At 46.1% G+C, this 19,611-nt stretch overlaps 1 protein-coding gene across 1 annotated transcript; it reads left to right on the top strand.

The window, feature by feature from the left end:
• The first annotated feature begins 15,514 nt into the window (after positions 1–15,514).
• LOC109779293 (large ribosomal subunit protein eL8y) lies at positions 15,515–17,993 on the top strand. Its single transcript, XM_020337889.4, has 7 exons — positions 15,515–15,665; positions 15,836–15,883; positions 15,973–16,174; positions 17,049–17,218; positions 17,314–17,442; positions 17,522–17,614; positions 17,692–17,993. The coding sequence occupies exons 1-7, from the start codon at positions 15,663–15,665 to the stop codon at positions 17,821–17,823; spliced, it is 777 nt and encodes a 258-aa protein (XP_020193478.1). The 5' UTR covers positions 15,515–15,662; the 3' UTR covers positions 17,824–17,993.
• Positions 17,994–19,611: the final 1,618 nt, after the last annotated feature.

Raw genomic sequence — 19,611 nt, 5'->3', positions numbered from 1 at the left:
AGCAAAAAACTAAAACTAAAAATAAAAATTGGGTTGCCTCCCAACAAGCGCTATCGTTTAACGCCCCTAGCTAGGCATAAAAGCAAGGATAGATCTAGGTAGTGCCATAGTAATAGGATAGATCATTAAAACTCATTTCATATTCTCTACGTTCAGCAGCAAGTTTTCTTTGAGGCAAGCAAAAGTAATCAAAATGGCTAAATTTAATGGGACAAAAGTCCCCAAGATCAATTTTAGGAGGTATAGGTTCCTCCTTCGGCCCTTCGTATTGCACAACCAATTCATCATTATAAGCATTCTTTTGACAGAACTTTGTGAGCCTATATTCGAGAGAATATCCTAGCTCATTATTTCGAATAGCAAAATCATCATTAAGTTCAGAAATTCTATCAACTAGAATATTGGTAGGAACCTTTTTTCTAAGGTTTTCATTAAAAGCAACATAATCTAGAGATTGAAAACGCATTATTTCCTCTTGATCAAATAAGATAGTTTCTATGGGAGGACGTCCGGCGTCCACCCTATAATGCGCAAACATTTCTTTGGCCTCTCTTATAATAAATCTGAATTCATGAGCCAAAAAGATAGTAGCGGCCCGCTTAACAGAAGAATGTTCAATGTTAGAAAATTCTAGGAAAATCCTCTGTATGCAGGGATGCATGTGCATAAATTGTCTTTCAAGTTCAACTACAAGCATGGCAATAGCGTCGTCAAGACTACTAGTTCTATGAAGAATGGAACTACCCATAGAAGGCAAAGCACCGGCACAAGTAAAGAAATCTTGAATAACTCCTTTTCCAATAATATTACCACTACCAATTCGAAATCTTTTTGTATGCAAGGTAGGGGGTTCTTCAGCAGGAGCATCAGAATTTTCCATGATATTATTATTGTCCATATCGACAATAATTTCCCCAATTTCAGACATAACGGCAGAAAGAGCGAGGGGCAAAAAGGAAAGAAGAAGGTGAACGGAAAAGAGAGGGCGAATAAAACGGCAAGGGTGAAGTGGGGGAGAGGAAAATGAGAGGCAAATGGCGAATAATGTAATGCGGGAGATAAGGGTTTGTGATGGGTACTTGGTATGTTGACTTTTGCGTAGACCTCCCCGGCAACGGCGCCAGAAATCCTTCTTGCTACCTCTTGAGCACCGCGTTGGTTTTCCCTTGAAGAGGAAAGGGTGATGCAGCCAAGTAGCGTAAGTATTTCCCTCAGTTTTTTAGAACCAAGGTATCAATCCAGTAGGAGGCTACGCGCGAGTCCCCTGCACCTACACAAACAAATAAATCCTCGCAACCAACGCGATAAGGGGTTGTCAATCCCTACACGGTCACTTACGAGAGTGAGATCTGATAGATATGATATGATAATATTTTTGGTATTTTTGTGATAAAGATGCAAAGTAAAGAAAGTAAATAAAAACGGCAAAAGAAATTGCTAAGTGTTGGGAGATTAATATGATGGAAAATAGACCCGGGGGCCATAGGTTTCACTAGTGGCTTCTCTCAAGAGCATATGTATTTTACGATGGTGAACAAATTACTGTTGAGCAATTGACAGAATTGAGCATAGTTACGAGAATATCTAGGTATGATCATGTATATAGGCATCACGTCCGAGACAAGTAGACCGACTCCTGCCTGCATCTACTACTATTACTCCACACATCGACCGCTATCCAGCATGCATCTAGAGAATTAAGTTCATAAGAACAGAGTAACGCTTTAAGCAAGATGACATGATGTAGAGGGATAAATTCATGCAATATGATAAAAAAAACCATCTTGTTATCCTCGATGGCAACAATACAATACGTGCCTTGCTGCCCCTACTGTCACTGGGAAAGGACACCGCAAGATTGAACCTAAAGCTAAGCACTTCTCCCATTGCAAGAAAGATCAATCTAGTAGGCCAAACCAAACTGAGAATTCGAAGAGACTTGCAAAGATAACCAATCATACATAAAAGAATTCAGAAGATTCAAATATTGTTCATAGATAAACTTGATCATAAACCCACAATTCATCGGTCTCAACAAACACACCGCAAAAGAAGATTACATCGAATAAATCTCCACGAGAGAGGGGGAGAACATTGTATTGAGATCCAAAAAGAGAGAAGAAGCCATCTAGATAATAACTATGGACCCGAAGGTCTGAGGTAAACTACTCACACTTCATCGGAGAGGCTATGGTGTTGATGTAGAAGCCCTCCGTGATGGATGCCCCCTCCGGCGGAGCTCCGGAACAGGCCCCAAGATGGGATCTCGTGGGTACAGAAGGTTGCGGCGGTGGAATTAGGTTTTTGGCTCCGTATCTGATCATTTGGGGGTGCGTAGGTATATATAGGAGGAAGGAATACGTCGGTGCAGCAACGTGGGGCCCACGAGGGTGGAGGGCGTGCCTGGGGGGTAGGCGCGCCCCCTACCTCGTGGCTTCCTGCTTGATTTCTTGATGTAGGGTCCAAGTCCTCTGGATCATGTTCGATCCGAAAATCACGTTCCCGAAGGTTTCATTCCGTTTGGACTCTGTTTGATATTCTTTTTCTGCGAAACTCTGAAATAGGCAAAAAACAGCAATTCTGGGCTGGGCCTCCGGTTAATAGGTTAGTCCCAAAAATAATATAAAAGTGTATAATAAAGCCCAATAATGTCCAAAACAGAAGATAATATAGCATGGAGCAATCAAAAATTATAGATACGTTGGAGACGTATCATTCCCCCTTCGTTACTTCTTTCCGATAGACCCCGAGACCACTGCTGGTACCCCTGTGATCGACTACATCGATGACGAACCCTTCTCTTGCCAGAGCAACCAGGCAAGCCCCCCCCGATCACCAGATATCGCCTATTCTTCTCTATACTGCTTGCATTAGTGTAGTGTAGCATGTTACTGCTTTCCGTTAATCCTATTCTGCTGCATAGCCTGTCATTGTTGCTAGAGTTGTTACCCTTACCTGCAATCCTAAATGCTTAGTATAGGATGCTAGTATTCAATTAGTGGCCCTACACTCTTGTCCGTCTGCCATGCTATACTACTGGGCCGTGATCACTTCGGGAGGTGATCACGGGCGTATGATATATACTTTATACTGTTACATTACTTATGATACTGTTCGGAGATGGGGGCTGAAGGGGCAGGTGGCTCCATCTCGGTAGAGGTGGGCCTGGGTTCCCCACGGCCCCCGACTGTTACTTTGTGGCGGAGCGACAGGGCAGGTTGAGACCACCTAGGAGAGAGGTGGGCCTGGCCCTGGTCGGCATTCGCAGATACTTAACACGCTTAACGAGATCTTGGTATTTGATCTAAGTCTGGCCACTGGCCTATACGCACTAACCAACTACGCGAGAACAGTTATGGGCACTCGACGTCGTGGTATCAGCCGAAGCCTTCGTGACGTCAGCAACTGAGCGGCGCGCATCGGATTGGAACGTAAGCCTGCTCTTGTATTAAGGGGGCTAGTTCTGCTTCCGGCCGCCCTCGCAACATGCAGGTGTGCAATGGGCGATGGGCCCAGACCCCTGCGCCATAGGATTTAGACCGACGTGCTGACCTCTCTGTTGTGCCTAGGTAGGGCTGCGACGTGTTGATCTTCCGAGGCCGGGCATGACCCAGGAAAGTGTGTCCGGCCAAATGGGATCGAGCGTGTTGGGTTATGTGGTGCACCCCTGCAGGGAAGTTGATCTATTCGAATAGCCATGTCCACGGTAACAGGCAACCCGGAGTTGTACCTTGACCTTATGACTACTAGAACCGGATACTTAATAAAACACACCTTCCAAGTGCCAGATATAACCCGGTGATCGCTCTCACACAGGGCGACGAGGGGAGGATCGCCGGGTAGGATTATGATATGCGATGCTACTTGGTGAACTTACCATCTACTCTCTTCTACATGCTGCAAGATGGAGGCTGCCAGAAGCGTAGTCTTCGACAGGACTAGCTATCCCCCTCTTATTATGGCATTCTACAGTTCAGTCCACCGATACTGCCCCTTTACACAGATACCCCTGCATATGTAGTGTAGATCCTTGCTTGCGAGTACTTTGGATGAGTACTCACGGTTGCTTTTCTCCCTCTTTTCCCCCTTTCCATTCTACCTGGTTGTCGCAACCAGATGCTGGAGCCCAGGAGCCAGGCGCCACCGTCGACGACGACTCCTACTACACCGGAGGTGCCTACTACTACGTGCAGGCCGCTAACGACGACCAGGAGTAGTTTAGGAGGATCCCAGGCAGGAGGCCTGCGCCTCTTTCGATCTGTATCCCAGTTTGTGCTAGCCTTCTTAAGGCAAACTTGTTTATCTTATGTCTGTACTCAGATATTGTTGCTTCCGCTGACTCGTCTATGATCGAGCACTTGTATTCGAGCCCTTGAGGCCCCTGGCTTGTATTATGATGCTTGTATGACTTATTTATGGTTTAGAGTTGTGTTGTGATATCTTCCCGTGAGTCCCTGATCTTGATCATACACGTTTGCGTACATGATTAGTGTACGATTGAATCGGGGGCGTCACAAGTTGGTATCAGAGCCGACTGCCTGTAGGAATCCCCCTTCCAACTCCTTGGCCGAAGTTGAGTCTAGTCATTGCAAAACTTTTACTAACATGGTTGTGTGGCTTATGGGCCCACGTCGCCATTGGGTGGTATTAGAATCTTTTATTCCTCGTCTTTACTCTGGGATTCTGATCTCTCTTCTATTCGGGTTAAATGATTTTGCTAACTCTAACCCTAGGTTCTCGTAATTACTTCCTTCCGGAGAGCCCCTTATTACAGATGATCGTCTGCTGCACCAGAAGATTTTTAAGATACTCTCCGATATTCTCTCGAGACTTTGTGCCCGTTGCTTTTGCAATTCCCTACCACCAAAATATCCCTATGGATAAATACTTACACCTATCGTGCTTAATTTTATTCCCAGTCGATCTTGTTATTACAAGATACCCCGAGAATACTTTGTGCCTACTGCCTTGCAGTTCTTTGCCACCTGAATACCCCTACGAATAATTTCTCGCACTGACTGAGTATCCACTCATCCCCAATTGATTCATGTATGTCACCAATCTTCAAAATACCATTCGATCTTCCGAAAATCCTCAACAGCCTATTACTCTTAAAATTCTTGCTTGATTACATTATGGTTAATCCCATAAGTCTCATAATCTTATTGGCATCCCCTGTCATTATCATTTTGATTCCGTTGATCCAATATGATGTGAATGCTCTCAATCCTCAATCAGATCCTAGAATTCATCCTTCTGGCTCAGACATCGTTTTAAACATGAGCTGGTTCTCGACCAATCGAATTGCCATCGATTGTACCCCTAAGTCTACGCAACTTATCCATCCTTAATCAGAGCGCTTGCTTCTGATCCCTTGATAGAAAATCATAATTCCTTTACATTTGAGCTTTGAATTAGTCAGTTGTTTCTATAATCTGATCTCCTTGCATTCTTTCTTCCTCTGGTTGAGTACCGATGCTCACATCAGATCCCTTGTGGACCACGAGACCCTTTGTCGTGTTTTATCCGACAACGTCCTTCATATTCAATAATCTTGTGAGCCTTTCCTTGGAAACATAATGCCTTTGTTAATTGTATCCTCTGCTTGCTCAAGCATGCTCTACTATCGATCTTGTGTTATTTATTCTTGAAATTTGTGGTATATGATCCTAAGATGCCCGATGGGTTGAACCCATGCCGTCCCCAAACCGTATGAACCCGAAAGTTTTCGCGAGTCATACTCTTCTGTTGTTTCGCCAGATAAAATTTCTACACTACAGCTTCATCAAAAGCGAGAAGTAAAATGAAAGGTTATTGATTGAAGAAGTGGGAGTCGACCTTGGGCCTTTGCGTTCATGCCCATGGACCCGATGTGAAACTTATCATCAAAGCTTCTTGTAATGATAATAATCCCCTTGTTATAGGTTCGTCCTGTATCTATGTTTGGTCCTTTGCGATCGTGGTTCCGACCATATTGTTCTTCTTTGATCCCATTCTCGGACAAGTTGAAGTACTTGTCTTCTGCAGGATTATACACCTGTCCAACCTCTATTCTGCTCTACCTTCGAGTATACCCTCTGGTACCTCGAGAATATCACAGAACTACATAACTTCTTATGAGTTCTTCATCAACTATTATTCTCGCCGATTCCTATCCCCCTCGAGTTTTGAGTTATTAGTCACTCAAGAACACCGATAAGTGTACCGATTCCGCACTGCAATTCATTACTCTAAGTAATTTTCGTTACTTATGAGTTTAATAATCCTGTCATTCCTTGCCTGATTGGCTATATCCTTATTGTGCTAAATTTTAACTGTGCTACCTGGTCCTTATTCCCGGAGCACAACTTTCGGCGATGAACTAAGCTTTCGTCAATTTCCTTGTCTTATCGTTTCACCTCGAACAACAAACTTGACCCCGAGTTTGTGTAGTATCTGTGGTTCCAATAACCTTTTGCTTCATCATTCCTTTGACTTGATGTCATCGCCGACCGATTACATCTTCATGAAATCTCTCGACAATTCTGTTGTGATCATCATCAACATTTTGAGCTCTTCCAGTATATCAATCGAATTCATGATGGGAAATACCATCCTTGCCCCTCGATGATTTGTGTTATCATCGACAACATTTTTGCCTTCCCCCAACACAAACTTGTTCATGTTTTGTGTTATACCTTGAGTTCCTTGCTATCCAGCATTTGTTCTTTACACTGGAGTATTACCATCTTTTATGTCAAGAATGTCGTGAGAATTTCACCACCTCTTAAGAATTCTTGATACAGGTGATACTTCTTGCCATATCAGTTCATTCCTTGGTCCCCGTGTTGTTTCTAACCGGAAAACCGACAATTGAACTATGATGTGCGACTTCAAAACTTCTAGCAACCCTATTGCTTTGAAGTTAATGATCGATATTTCATTCTTAGACCATTGGTTATCAAATCACCATTCTAACATTGATCATGCTACCTAAGCCCATATTTCGGGTGCACTTTTCAACCAATGTTGAACTGTGTATGTTTTCCTCGAGCATACCTCATTATATCATTTGATCTGACAAATGTTATCTCCTTGTTGTGGAAATCCATCTTTTGAAAATCTCATTGAATTGTCATTAATTTCATCAACCACCTCCTCGTCCTCTCCTTGGTTAAATGATGAACTCTTGTTTCGGAACTCGCTTCCATAGTTCATTTCCCGAGAATCTTACAATGACATCTCGACAATTTGTGTTGCACCTTTTCTTCTCAGGCATCCTGAGTCTGAGGTATCCTGACACCAATCGGATCTGAATCTCGGTCACATATGATGGTTGGGACATATTTCCAATAGTTATAACATTGGTCTCTACATGACCCGGTAAGGTGATGTCATGCCTAGTACACCTGACCATAGGACCTAGTGTTATAGTTTCCTTTTTAACAAGGTTAACCATTTTTCCATGAGGAAATTGAATGCCTTGTTTAATAAGTTTATCCTGATGGATCCTTTGTGTATCCAAAGTCCGACCTTTGCTTGAAGACCATGTCAATGCTATCTTGAAGCATGTCTGTGGTACTCCGAATTTCAATAAGAAGCACAATGCTAAATTTTCTTTATCAATTATCCAAACACCGTTGTATGGGTAATGGCATGCAATTTCTCTCCCCTTACCTAAAGAGTCTTCTACATTATATCCTATCATGGATATCATGCTCTGCTTGTCCTTGGGAAGGATATACCCTTGAAGTATGTGCTTAAACACATTTTTCTTTCCATTGTCTTGTTTAAACTAAGAATCATAATTGTCCATTCCATTGTTTGGTTTAACTTTTCTTGAGGTCTATATGATCTAAGCAGTAATATTCTCCTGCTTATGTAAACACCTTGGTGTACAATTCTGTCAGCAAGACCCTGTTACTATAGTTGGTGACATTCCGGTAGCCACCGATGGATGAGAACTTTTCCTATTGGTCCGCCTTGTTCAACGAGCAGGAAAATGGTTCTCTTCGTCCCTCGCCCTTGGTACCGACATTGTTGCCGACATAATCGACAGGCTACCCTCTGACATGCCTTGCTTGCATGATCACGCAAAATGTCTCCGCCCTTCCTACTTTTACCCACATGGTGGGCCCATAACCCCATAGTTCCACAGGATCGAAACCTGTCTCTCCTGTACACCCCTGTTTGCCATAGTTATTCCTCGTGTTTGACACCGTATGTAATACGCGGGTCACCTTCCTAGAGATGATCTATTCTGGTATCAGACACAGTACTTATTCCCGCTGCTCTAAACCCCTTTTCATGCCCTGTCACAGGCGTCGAATAATTGCCTATGCGCTTGAAACTTCTATTTTGCACCTTCTTACTTTGCTCTCGATAATTTCTTAAATTTCAATTCGAGAGTTACTTTCCGCCACCTTCCCCGATATTATCTACCAGATAAGCAACCTTGTAGAGGTCCGTCCTTTCGTAGCTACCCCTTATCCTTTCCGTAAGTACGATGGAGATCCCGAAGAAAGGATGCATACTACTTCTTGAAGACCTGAAGCGTAGAAATGAAGACATCAACATAATGGATCGACCGCTTCGAGAAGAGCAACCAAGATTGAGAACGCTCGTTAGAATTTCGTAACCAAATCACTTCCCCCTCACTTCCCCTCTTAAATCTCGGGACGAGATTTCTTGTAGTGGAGGAGAATTGTGACGCCCGGATAATTAAGCTACAGTAAACCTCCGCTAATGATGCCACGTCACCTCGGTTACTGTTGATAAACTCGCGTTAGTTCAAAATGATTCAAATTCAAATTTTAATTAAAGGCAAACAACAAAAGTTTTCAAAAGTCAAAACTATAATGTTCTTAATGCGACAAATGAATCATGGATAATATTGGAGAAGAAACAACATCTTTATAAAATAATTAAATACCCTAAAGTGATTAAAACAACAGCAAAACAATTAATTATACTCCTATTATATTTTATAAAATACTAAACTATTTTAGCTAGGTGCCAAAGTTATTATGGCAGTGGTATAATTAATGTTACTATTTTAGGTGCTAGTTGAATGTTTTACAAAACTAAAGCAATTTGAAAAATAAAATTTAAAGATTAAACAAAAATAAAAAAGTAGAAAACCTAAACTACTGGGCGCTTAGGCCCATGTGGCTGGGGAGGCCTAGCCCAGCCGCCCTCCTCCCACCTCCTGTTCACAGGAGGGCGTGGAGGCCATCCATGGTGCCCCGGCCAGGTGCCGGCCATCCACTCCTCCCCCTCGACTACAAGACCCCCTTCGCCACTCTCCCTCGACCCCGCGACCCCGGTCAAACCCTAGCCACTACCCCCCTCTCCCCCTCGCTCTCCTCCCCGATCTGGAGAGGCACCCGACGCGGTCGTCGTCGTCGCCGCGTCGATCCCGCGGCCACCGACCGCCTCTCGTCTCACTGATGTGTCCAGCAGCTCCGCTAGCAACCGCTACGTCCTCCTCGACCACGAGCTCAAGCCGGGCCCCCCTACATCATCGGGATCGAGCTCCGTTTACCTCGGACCACTGCCGGTGATCCCCGACGATTCCGGCGCCTCCCAGACTCCTCCCAGAGCCCGCTTGTGCTCAACTACAGGGCCTCCGTGAGCCCCTCTCTCCTCCACCTCTTCCCCTTCCGTTTCTCCCGCCGTAGATCGCCGCGACGAGCTCACGATGAGCACGCACTCATCGCGCCTCTGTCTCGCACACGACTGCGCCCGACCACCGCTCGGCTCCACTCGCCACGAGCCCTGGATGCGTCCGCGCGCCTTGGCTGCCCCTGGCCACGCCCCGCCGCATCCTTCCGTGCCCGCTCGCCGTTCGCTGCCACCCGCTACTACCGCCGGCCCCGCCCTCTGTATACCCGCATGCGCATGGCTGTCACCGCTCGGCCGCTCGCGAACTGCGCCGCCCGCCGCAACTCCCGGCGTTCCTCCACCCCCATGCCACGCGCCAGCCACCGGCCCCCACTTTCCCACTTCTGCTGCCTTCCCCCTGCGCCGGCGCTCTGCTCCTGCACCCGCGCCGGACGACCCGCGCTCGTCGCCCGCCTGTGTACGCCCCGCCGCTACTGCCCCGCCCGGTCGCACGACCCTGCCGCCGCCGCCGCCGGTCGCTGGCCGCGCACGCGTCGGCTCCAGCCGCTGCTGCTACAGGGAGCCCCTCCGCTGTGGCTCCCCTGAGCCTGTCCGCCGTGGCCAAAGCCACCGCCGTTAACAGCAGGCCTAACCAGCCTTTAAAACTAACCCAACACTTAACAGACTGACTAATGGGCCCCCACTTGCTAAATAGTCTAATCTAAACAATTAAATCCATTGATAAAATTATGTCTCACTAACAATTGGGCCCCACCACTAATTGAACTAATCGAATAAATAAAATCAACACATGTGCCAATGACAGGTGGGTCCCCTTGACCCTGTTGACGAGTCAACTTTGACTGGTCAACTGTTTGACTGGCCTGCTGACTGGACCCCACTGTCATTCTAATGGGCTAGCCCCCTCCTGTGTATAAAAAGTAATTTAGGTATTTTAATTCAAATCGAGATATTTCCCTAATATTGTATAAACTTCAACAATTCGTAGAAATTAAACCGTAACTCGGATTAAAATACTTTGTACATGAAAGTTGCTCAGAACAACGAGACAAATCCGGATACGTAGCCCGTTCGTCCACCACACATCCCTAGCATAGCGAACAAGCAACTTTCCCCCTCCGGTTCATCTGTCCGAAAACGTGAAACACCGGGAATACTTTCCCGAATGTTTCCCCCCTTCGCCAGTAGCACCCACTATTGCGTTAGGTCATCCCTAGCACCGCGTATTGCCATGTTATGCTTTGTGATGTTTTGATTGCTCTGTTATTTATTGTGTTCCCCCTCCATTACTTCTTTCCAGTAGACCCCGAGACCGCTGCTGGTACCCTTGTGATCGACTACATCGACGATGAACCCTTCTCTTGCCAGAACAACTAGGCAAGCCCCCCCCTTGATCACCAGATATCGCCTATTCTTCTCTATACTGCTTGCATTAGTGTAGTGTAGCATGTTCTGCTTTCCGTTAATCCTATTCTGCTGCATAGCCTGTCATTGTTGCTACAGTTGTTACCCTTACCTGCAATCCTAAATGCTTAGTATAGGATGCTAGTATTCCATCCGTGGCCCTACACTCTTGTCCGTCTGCCATGCTATACTATTGGGCCGTGATTCAAGATGGCAATGGGGCCCCGAAAGCCGTGTCCCTGTGGGTTTTTACCCTATTAGGGGACGGGGATGGGCATCTTTTCATCCCCGCGGGGCTGTTGTTGGGCACATTATACAACCCGACACGTTTCATGGGTTTACACCCGTTTCGGTAGTCCCCGAACCCGAAACCCGGCAATACCTGCGAAATTACTTCATCTTACCCCCGAAATCTTAGAGGCCTTGGTGTGTTCACAAGATTGGATAAGAAACAAATATAAAGGTGTGTCTTTCTTTACATACAGCATAAAGTTTATCATTATCTTGCTGCAATGTTTCATAAGATGTTCATTACTACTTATTTGATTCTCATAGATGCTGACAATGAATAAGGACAAAGCTTTTGGAGTTGTCTTCAAGACATTCAAGAGGGAATGCAGGTGAAGTACAGGTACTTGCAAATTTCATATACTAATCTGCATATTTTTCTCATGTTTAACTTTAGCTTGAGCGAATTTTGATCTTCCCTAGGACTTGGCACTTTGATTTGGCATTGGAAGATTTGAAGATGGTCGTTTGGAGGCTTGGAGATGTGAAAGATGCCATGATGATTCCAACTTTAAAGTGATTTGTGAACTATAAGTTCTATTTCAGAACTTATATAGCTGTTGAACCATCTACTATTGTTTTTTGTTGAAATTTACTCAAGTTATGCTGCTGAAATGTGCTTGTTTTGCTGCTGAAATGTTATTCTTTGTCGCCACTATGTTTGTTTAAATATTTTGATTTTATCGTGGGTTGCCCGTGGGTTCCCCGAAACCCGATGGGTTTAGGGGACGGGCAGAAAACTAGCCCCGCACACGGTGATGGGGACGGGGACGGGTTTACGATTTTCTCGTGGGGATGGGTTTGGGAAGGAAAAACCCGATGGGTTTCGTCCCCGTTGCCATCTTGAGCCGTGATCACCTCGGGAGGTGATCACGGGCGTATGATATATACTTTATACTGTTACATTACTTATGATACTGTTCGGAGATGGGGGCTGAAGGGGCAGGTGGCTCCATCCCGGTAGAGGTGGGCCTGGGTTCCCGACGGCCCCTGACTGTTACTTTGTGGCGGAGCGACAAGGCAGGTTGAGACCACCTAGGAGAGAGGTGGGCCTGGCCCTGGTCGGCATTCGCGGATACTTAACACGCTTAACGAGATCTTGGTATTTGATCTGAGTCTGGCCACTGGCCTATACGCACTAACCAACTACGTAGGAACAGTTATGGGCACTCGACGTCATGGTATCAGCCGAAGCCTTCGTGACGTCAGCGACTGAGCGGCGCGCGCCGGATTGGAACGTAAGCCTGCTCTTGTATTAAGGGGGCTAGTTCTCCTTCCGGCCGCCCTTGCAACGTGCAGGTGTGCAATGGGCGATGGGTCCAGACCCCTGCGCCATAGGATTTAGACCGGCGTGCTGACCTCTCTGTTGTGCCTAGGTAGGGCTGCGACGCGTTGATCTTCCGAGGCCGGGCATGACCCAGGAAAGTGTGTCCGGCCAAATGGGATCGAGCGTGTTGGGTTATGTGGTGCACCCCTGCAGGGAAGTTGATCTATTCGAATAGCCGTGTCCATGGTAACAGGCGACCCGGAGTTGTACCTTGACCTTATGACTACTAGAACCGGATACTTAATAAAACACACCTTCCAAGTGCCAGATATAACCCGGTGATCGCTCTCACACAGGGCGACGAGGGGAGGATCGCCGGGTAGGATTATGATATGCGATGCTACTTGGTGAACTTACCATCTACTCTCTTCTACATGCTGCAAGATGGAGGCTGCCAGAAGCGTAGTCTTCGACAGGACTAGCTATCCCCCTCTTATTATGGCATTCTGCAGTTCAGTCCACCGATACTGCCCCTTTACACAGATACCCCTGCATATGTAGTGTAGATCCTTGCTTGCGAGTACTTTGGATGAGTACTCACGGTTGCTTTTCTCACTCTTTTCCCCCTTTCCATTCTACCTGGTTGTCGCAACCAGATGCTGGAGCCCAGGAGCTAGACGCCACCGTCGACGATGACTCCTACTACACCGGAGGTGCCTACTACTACGTGCAGGCCGCTGACGATGACCAGGAGTAGTTTAGGAGGATCCCAGGCAGGAGACCTGCGCCTCTTTTGATCTGTATCCCAGTTTGTGCTAGCCTTCTTAAGGCAAACTTGTTTATCTTATGTCTGTACTCAGATATTGTTGCTTCCGCTGACTCGTCTATGATCGAGCACTTGTATTCGAGCCCTCGAGGCCCCTGGCTTGTATTATGATGCTTGCATGACTTATTTATGTTTTAGAGTTGTGTTGTGATATCTTCCCGTGAGTCCCTGATCTTGATCGTACACGTTTGCGTGCATGATTAGTTTATGATTGAATCGGGGGCGTCACATTTAGCCGGTAGGGGGGAGATGAACGCAATATCATTCACCTAGCCTTAGAGTTAGACCCCATCTCACGATCTCGAGGTAAATCAACTCTGTACTTGATACATTGATATAAACACGAGCAGGAAGTAGCGCTTTACCTCCATCAAGAGGGCCCGAACCTGGGTAAACATTGTCTCCCTGTTCCTTTTACCATCTATTCGAAGATCCACAGCTCGGGACCCCCTACCCCAAGGTCTGCCGGTTTTGACATCGACACTGGTGCTTTCATTGAGAGTTCCGTTGTGCGATCAACAGAAGGATCGATGGCTCATCTGCAGATCAACTACGTCAATGGTCGTGGGAGCGTTTATGCCCCCAGCCAGCCTTTTGTGTTCAGCAGCATGAATTTCTGCGCCGACTCGACGGGCCATCTGGCCTCCGTCGAGAACTACGCCCCAGGTCGGATCGTGACCTTCCACGACCCCGAGTACACTGCAGACTCCCACGATGAACTCGTCTTATCAGGATGGACTCCCAGCCGAATTGAAAACCTGACCGGCTCCGGAGGCTCGACTCCGGAACCAATCTCCATTGTGGCATCGCCCGAGACCTCGGGCGTAACCACCCCGGACGTAGATCCGGCTCCCACCTCTGAAGAGGCGTCAGCCTTAGAGCTGACCTCGGTACAGGACCCGAAATCGCTTCCAGATCCTCTTTGCGCCGAAGATACGTCAAGTTATTCACTGGGCATACTTCGAGTCAGCCCCGCTTATAACCAAGCGATGAATTCCGAAGTGCTGTCTCACCTCAATGAGATACGCGACCGTATCCAGAGCATGTCTATCTCGGACGGCAAGGCTTCAGTTTATGATCAGATCGGACTGAAAGCCGACGATTGGGAAATTTACCTTGTCGCCACGGTCGACGATTTAACCGACGTGCTAGACTATGGCGAGGCCACATACATGGATGAAGATGCCGATGGCCCCACAGAAAACAGCTCGCCTCTGGTAAACACCGGCAGGTGGACTACGACATCCACTTATGATGCCTACATGGTTGGCACCCCAATTCCCCCCAAGACGTCGGTGTAGATGCCGAAGGCCTAACAATGGGAACCCAGTGGTAAAAACGCCACCGCTGACAACGGCGACGCAACAGCCGAGGACGCCGACGACCCTGGGAAGGACCCTCAAGCTTCCCCAGTGCGGAACAGCATACCCGAAGGACATCCAGAGGACTTAGATCCCGATGACCTCTTTGGAGGGGGCGATGACAATTACATGCCGGAATCCAAGGAAGACGAGAGCCTCGGCATCGAGGACTATGTCGTCCCCGAAGACCCTTTCGAACAAGAGCGCTCCCGGCGGCCTGAACTCGTAAAATCCGTCTGTCACAGTTGCGTTGTAGCTAGGATCAACCCTTATTCATACCCCTACTCCTTACCGTCAAAATAATCCCCACAACACCACACTTGTCGAGATAACAATGCTAGATTGAATGCCTCAAGATCCCGAAAGTCGAAGACTCCAAGGTTTTGGGGCGCGTCATCACATCCCAAGATAAGCTACCTTGTCTGCTACCCCATCAAAACTATCGTATGATTAATGTTACATTTTCATTGAGACCCCTGGGTATTTTGAAACATGCCATAGAATAAATCGGAATAGTTTGAGCTACTGATTTTACATTCCTTGCAGCAGAAAAACGAGAAATACAAATGCCAAGTAACCTTCTGCAAGACCAGGCCTGTTTAGATATGGAAAGTTACAATACGATTGGGCCACCTGCTAGTTATCACAGCCCAGCCCAAAACAAACGACCTCTCATCATCTTCTGCACAACAAGGCCTGTTTAGCCCAACTACGACCTCCAAAACCCTAATCCTCACGACGGACGGTCAGAGCAGCCCGAGCTCACCCCACCCCGCATCCAACGCTCCGTAAGCTTTCCCATCTTATCGAACTAGCCCTTATAAAGGCGCCGCCTGGCTTCCGAACCGCGTCTCCCCCGCCTCCGTCTGCCCCCTCGCCGTCGCCCCGCTGACCTCAACCAGCCGCCGGCGAAATGGTACGCTCCATGTCTTTCCTCACCCGTCTGGTCCATGCAAAATCTCGCTTCGTAATCGGAGCGGGGATGTTTCGTGATGCTTTCTTGGGGCATCCTCGGGCAACTTCACTCGTATCTTTGCCGCCGCGGTGCGAGCCACTGATTATCGTTTCTTGATCCGAATCTTGCAGGCCCCTAAGCGAGGCGGCAAGGCGCCGGTCCCGGCGAAGAAGAAAACGGTGCGCTTGCGCTCACTGAAACCTCTCTGCTTCCCTTCGATTCGTTCTGTTCTTAGTGCGGCTCGCTGATATGTTGGTTGCTGGCACAGGAGAAGGTGACCAACCCGCTGTTCGAGAAAAGGCCGAAGCAATTCGGCATCGGCGGCGCCCTCCCGCCCAAGAAGGACCTCCACCGCTTCGTTAAGTGGCCCAAGGTTGTGCGCATCCAGCGCCAGCGCCGCATCCTCAAGCAGCGCCTCAAGGTGCCCCCGGCACTCCACCAGTTCACCCGCACCCTCGACAAGAACCTTGGTATACATACAACCTAACTGTCTATGATGTGTTTTTCTGTTTTGTCCATGCTAAGCTCGTACTGAATAAGTACTAGGAACTAGGATAGCTACTAGACACAACCCTTTGTGCAACAGACTCAAATCTTAGATAACGTTCTCACCTGTGGGTCTATAGTTTTCTCTCATTTGTGTATGTTGTGCACATGGCAACCTACTTAAGTACTCTCACCTATTTAGTTACCAGCTGTATGTTGACTTATGTCATTGCTCATTGGTTTAGGCCTTGGTAGCATCTCCAAGCTTTTTTAGCGACATTTGAGGCGTGCAATGGTAGTGCTAGACTTACGACCCTGTCAAGTCAATACATCCAAACTGTTTGATGATTGTTTATATTCTTCGATGAATATTTTTTGCTTGCGTTTTGCACAAGTTGTGATGTCAATTGGCATCAGAATTATATGCACGGCCACCACCGGTGCTGTGATTCGGATTAAATGTTCAATCTAATTGAGTTTGGGTATAAAACAAAATATATGTACATGTACTAGGCCTAATAATATTTATTGCAGTACTTGTTTATTTTGTTTGGGAGGGTCATACCCTGGTATCCCAGTATGTGTTGTCAAGGATTGAAGTAATCAAACAAAGACTGCTAAGATGTTTTTACCGATCCCAACTAGTTTCATAAAGCTTACAAGCTCCTCCGTTGAACTGTATTAAGGAGTAATGGAGGTGTATGTCAGTAAAACATTCTACTACTATTGTAAATCATCTTATGGCATTGTGGATAGTTCTGACTGATTAGGTTGTTTGTTGTAATGTTCTGTGAGGTGCATACCTTCAATTCCCTGCTATTCTCTGTTAACTGACCAACTTTCAAACTTTTATTTCAGCAACAAACTTGTTCAAGATGCTTCTTAAGTACCGGCCTGAAGACAAAGTTGCCAAGAAGGAGAGGCTTCTAAAGAGGGCCCAGGCTGAAGCTGAAGGGAAAACTGTTGAGGCCAAAAAGCCAATAGTTGTGAAGTATGGCCTTAACCATGTTACCTACCTAATCGAGCAGGCATGTTCTTCTGCTTTCCTTTATTATTTGCATAGGCAGCTGATAGACTTATCTTGCACTTTGTTGATAATTCAAGTTCGTATGCCTTCTTGCAGAGTAAAGCCCAGCTGGTTGTCATAGCTCATGATGTTGATCCGATTGAGCTGGTTGTGTGGCTCCCTGCTCTTTGCAGGAAAATGGAGGTCCCTTACTGCATTGTCAAGGGAAAATCTCGCCTTGGATCGGTATAGTTTCTGTTGCTACCTACTTGTGTGTGTTAATGTTATCTATTGAACACAAGGATCTAATGGATAATTTCTATAGATTGTTCACAAGAAGACTGCTTCTGTTCTGTGCCTGACCACAGTGAAGAACGAGGATAAGCTTGAGTTCAGCAAGATCCTTGAGGCTATTAAGGTGTGTGGGGCTATGATGTATTGGTTTCCATCTCTGCTGCTTATTTCTCGACTAACCGTTTATTGACTAATTCCCAGGCGAACTTCAACGACAAATTCGACGAGGTTAGGAAGAAGTGGGGTGGTGGTGTCATGGGCTCCAAGTCGCAAGCGAAGACCAAGGCCAGGGAAAGGCTTATCGCAAAGGAGGCTGCGCAGCGGATGAACTAAGTTTAGCATTGTTGAACCATATCTATTCCTCATCCTTGAGTAGTGTTCAAGCATACTGTGGCTGTTTGGCTCCAGTTTTGGAAGTCATTTTTGTTTGTCTGAGACATCTTGGAAAGAACAGTGTAAGAATGAAGTATTTCTGTTTAATGCCAGTTAGTATTTTTGTCGAACACGTCATCGAGGCTGCCAAACGTTAAGTGAAGTATTCTTCAGACAAGGGTGGCAAAACATTCAGAGTTCTTAAGCTAGGGTCCTGACAACTCCCAGACTGAGATCGAACTTGTCCTCAAGGTTGGAAATCAAGGAAAACCTTCCGGATAAAATCAAAGTCTTCCTAAGTTGCTGCTTCCCTTGGTGATCCATTGGACCAGCCACTGAACCACTAGAACACTGGTATCTCCTCGTACTCTAGGGATGCGTTTTCTAGTATGGCCTGAGGCCCCACTCTGATAGTCCCTTGATAAAGGTAGTGAAGGAGAGGGCACTGCTGTTTACAATATGATTTGAATCCAGGGTGGTCCTCAGTTTTTTTTAAACCAAACATATCAGGTGAATGTTTGTAAGTAGTAATTGCTCTCAGTTTGGCATAAAAGAAGAGTACATAGTACTCTAAACTAGTACATACCCTGAGAAGGTAAAGATGATTATGTTTCAATAATTCTGCAATAAGAAACTGGTTTCTATCAATCATCGCTCATGTATTGGATAGTGACAACAAGCAAATAGAAAACCCTAAATTGAAAAATGAGGAACGGTAAATTGGCAAGTTGCTGGAGATGGTACCACAAATCAGGCCGGGCCTAGTGCCACAATGTGCAGTGGCGGTTGCTGCTGGCTTGCAAGGGCGCCAGGCCGGCCGGGTGAATGATGAACTATTTTGTTTTTCAAATTCGATGAACTTTTTTCAAATTTGATTAACTTTTCTCAAATTCGTGAACTTCTTTTAAAATTCATGAACTTTTTTCAAAATTGGTGAATTTTTTTCAAAACCGATTAACTTTTTTCGAATTTGTGAACTCTTTTTCGAATTTATGATTTTTTTGAACTTATTAGCGATTTTTCTTTTGTAAAAATTAATAGTCAACAACCTGGTCAGTAGTGCATGGTCACGATCAACCGTCAACTAGCGACCCTTTTTTTCTTTTTGAGAAATGTCAACTAGAGACTAGGATCGAGCAACGAGCGAGGAGGAGCAACGATCGAGCGCTCGTGCTTTAACGGGCCGGCCCAATCAACGTTCTGCGTGGGCGCCGGAACAAGAATCGGCGCTAAAGGCGCCAATTAGGACCTCCCGGTGCAGCGCGGCGTCTATTTATTGCATTAAACGATATGAGAAGTTCCCCTCGCTGAAGGATCCGCAGCTATTCTGCCAGCCCATTAGCGAAACAATAAAATGGAAAAATAAAATGGTTTGCGCGATGATTTGAACCTTGGTCACCTGCTTTAAAGGCTGCGCAGCTAACCGATTCACGATAGAGCTGTAAAGCTAAGTTACTTATGTCTAAACCAGTCGAGGTTTCCACTACTTCTTTTTCGTTTTTCAGTTTCTTTTCGTTCTCTTTTATTTCTTTTCTTTTTTCATCTCCTTTTTCCATTTCTTTGTTTCGGTTTCTTTTCCTTCTCCATTTTTTTTGGATTTTCATTTTTTGGGTTTTTCTTTGTTTCCTTTTGATGTTCATTATATATTCTTTTATACATGATCAACATTTTTTTAAATACTTGTTCAACACCTTTTAAATACTTGTTCAACATTTTTCAAACGCTTATTCAACATTTTTACATACATGA

Source organism: Aegilops tauschii, chromosome 7, assembly GCF_002575655.3.
Source record: "Aegilops tauschii subsp. strangulata cultivar AL8/78 chromosome 7, Aet v6.0, whole genome shotgun sequence".
In the NCBI taxonomy this organism is placed as follows: domain Eukaryota; kingdom Viridiplantae; phylum Streptophyta; class Magnoliopsida; order Poales; family Poaceae; genus Aegilops; species Aegilops tauschii.
This window is presented reverse-complemented; position numbering and strand designations above follow the sequence as displayed.

Coding starts and splice junctions, on each gene's coding strand:
- LOC109779293 (XM_020337889.4), top strand. Junction 17,219..17,313: donor TTACCTACCTAATCGAGCAG/GCATGTTCTTCT, acceptor GCCTTCTTGCAG/AGTAAAGCCCAGCTGGTTGT. Junction 17,443..17,521: donor GAAAATCTCGCCTTGGATCG/GTATAGTTTCTG, acceptor TAATTTCTATAG/ATTGTTCACAAGAAGACTGC.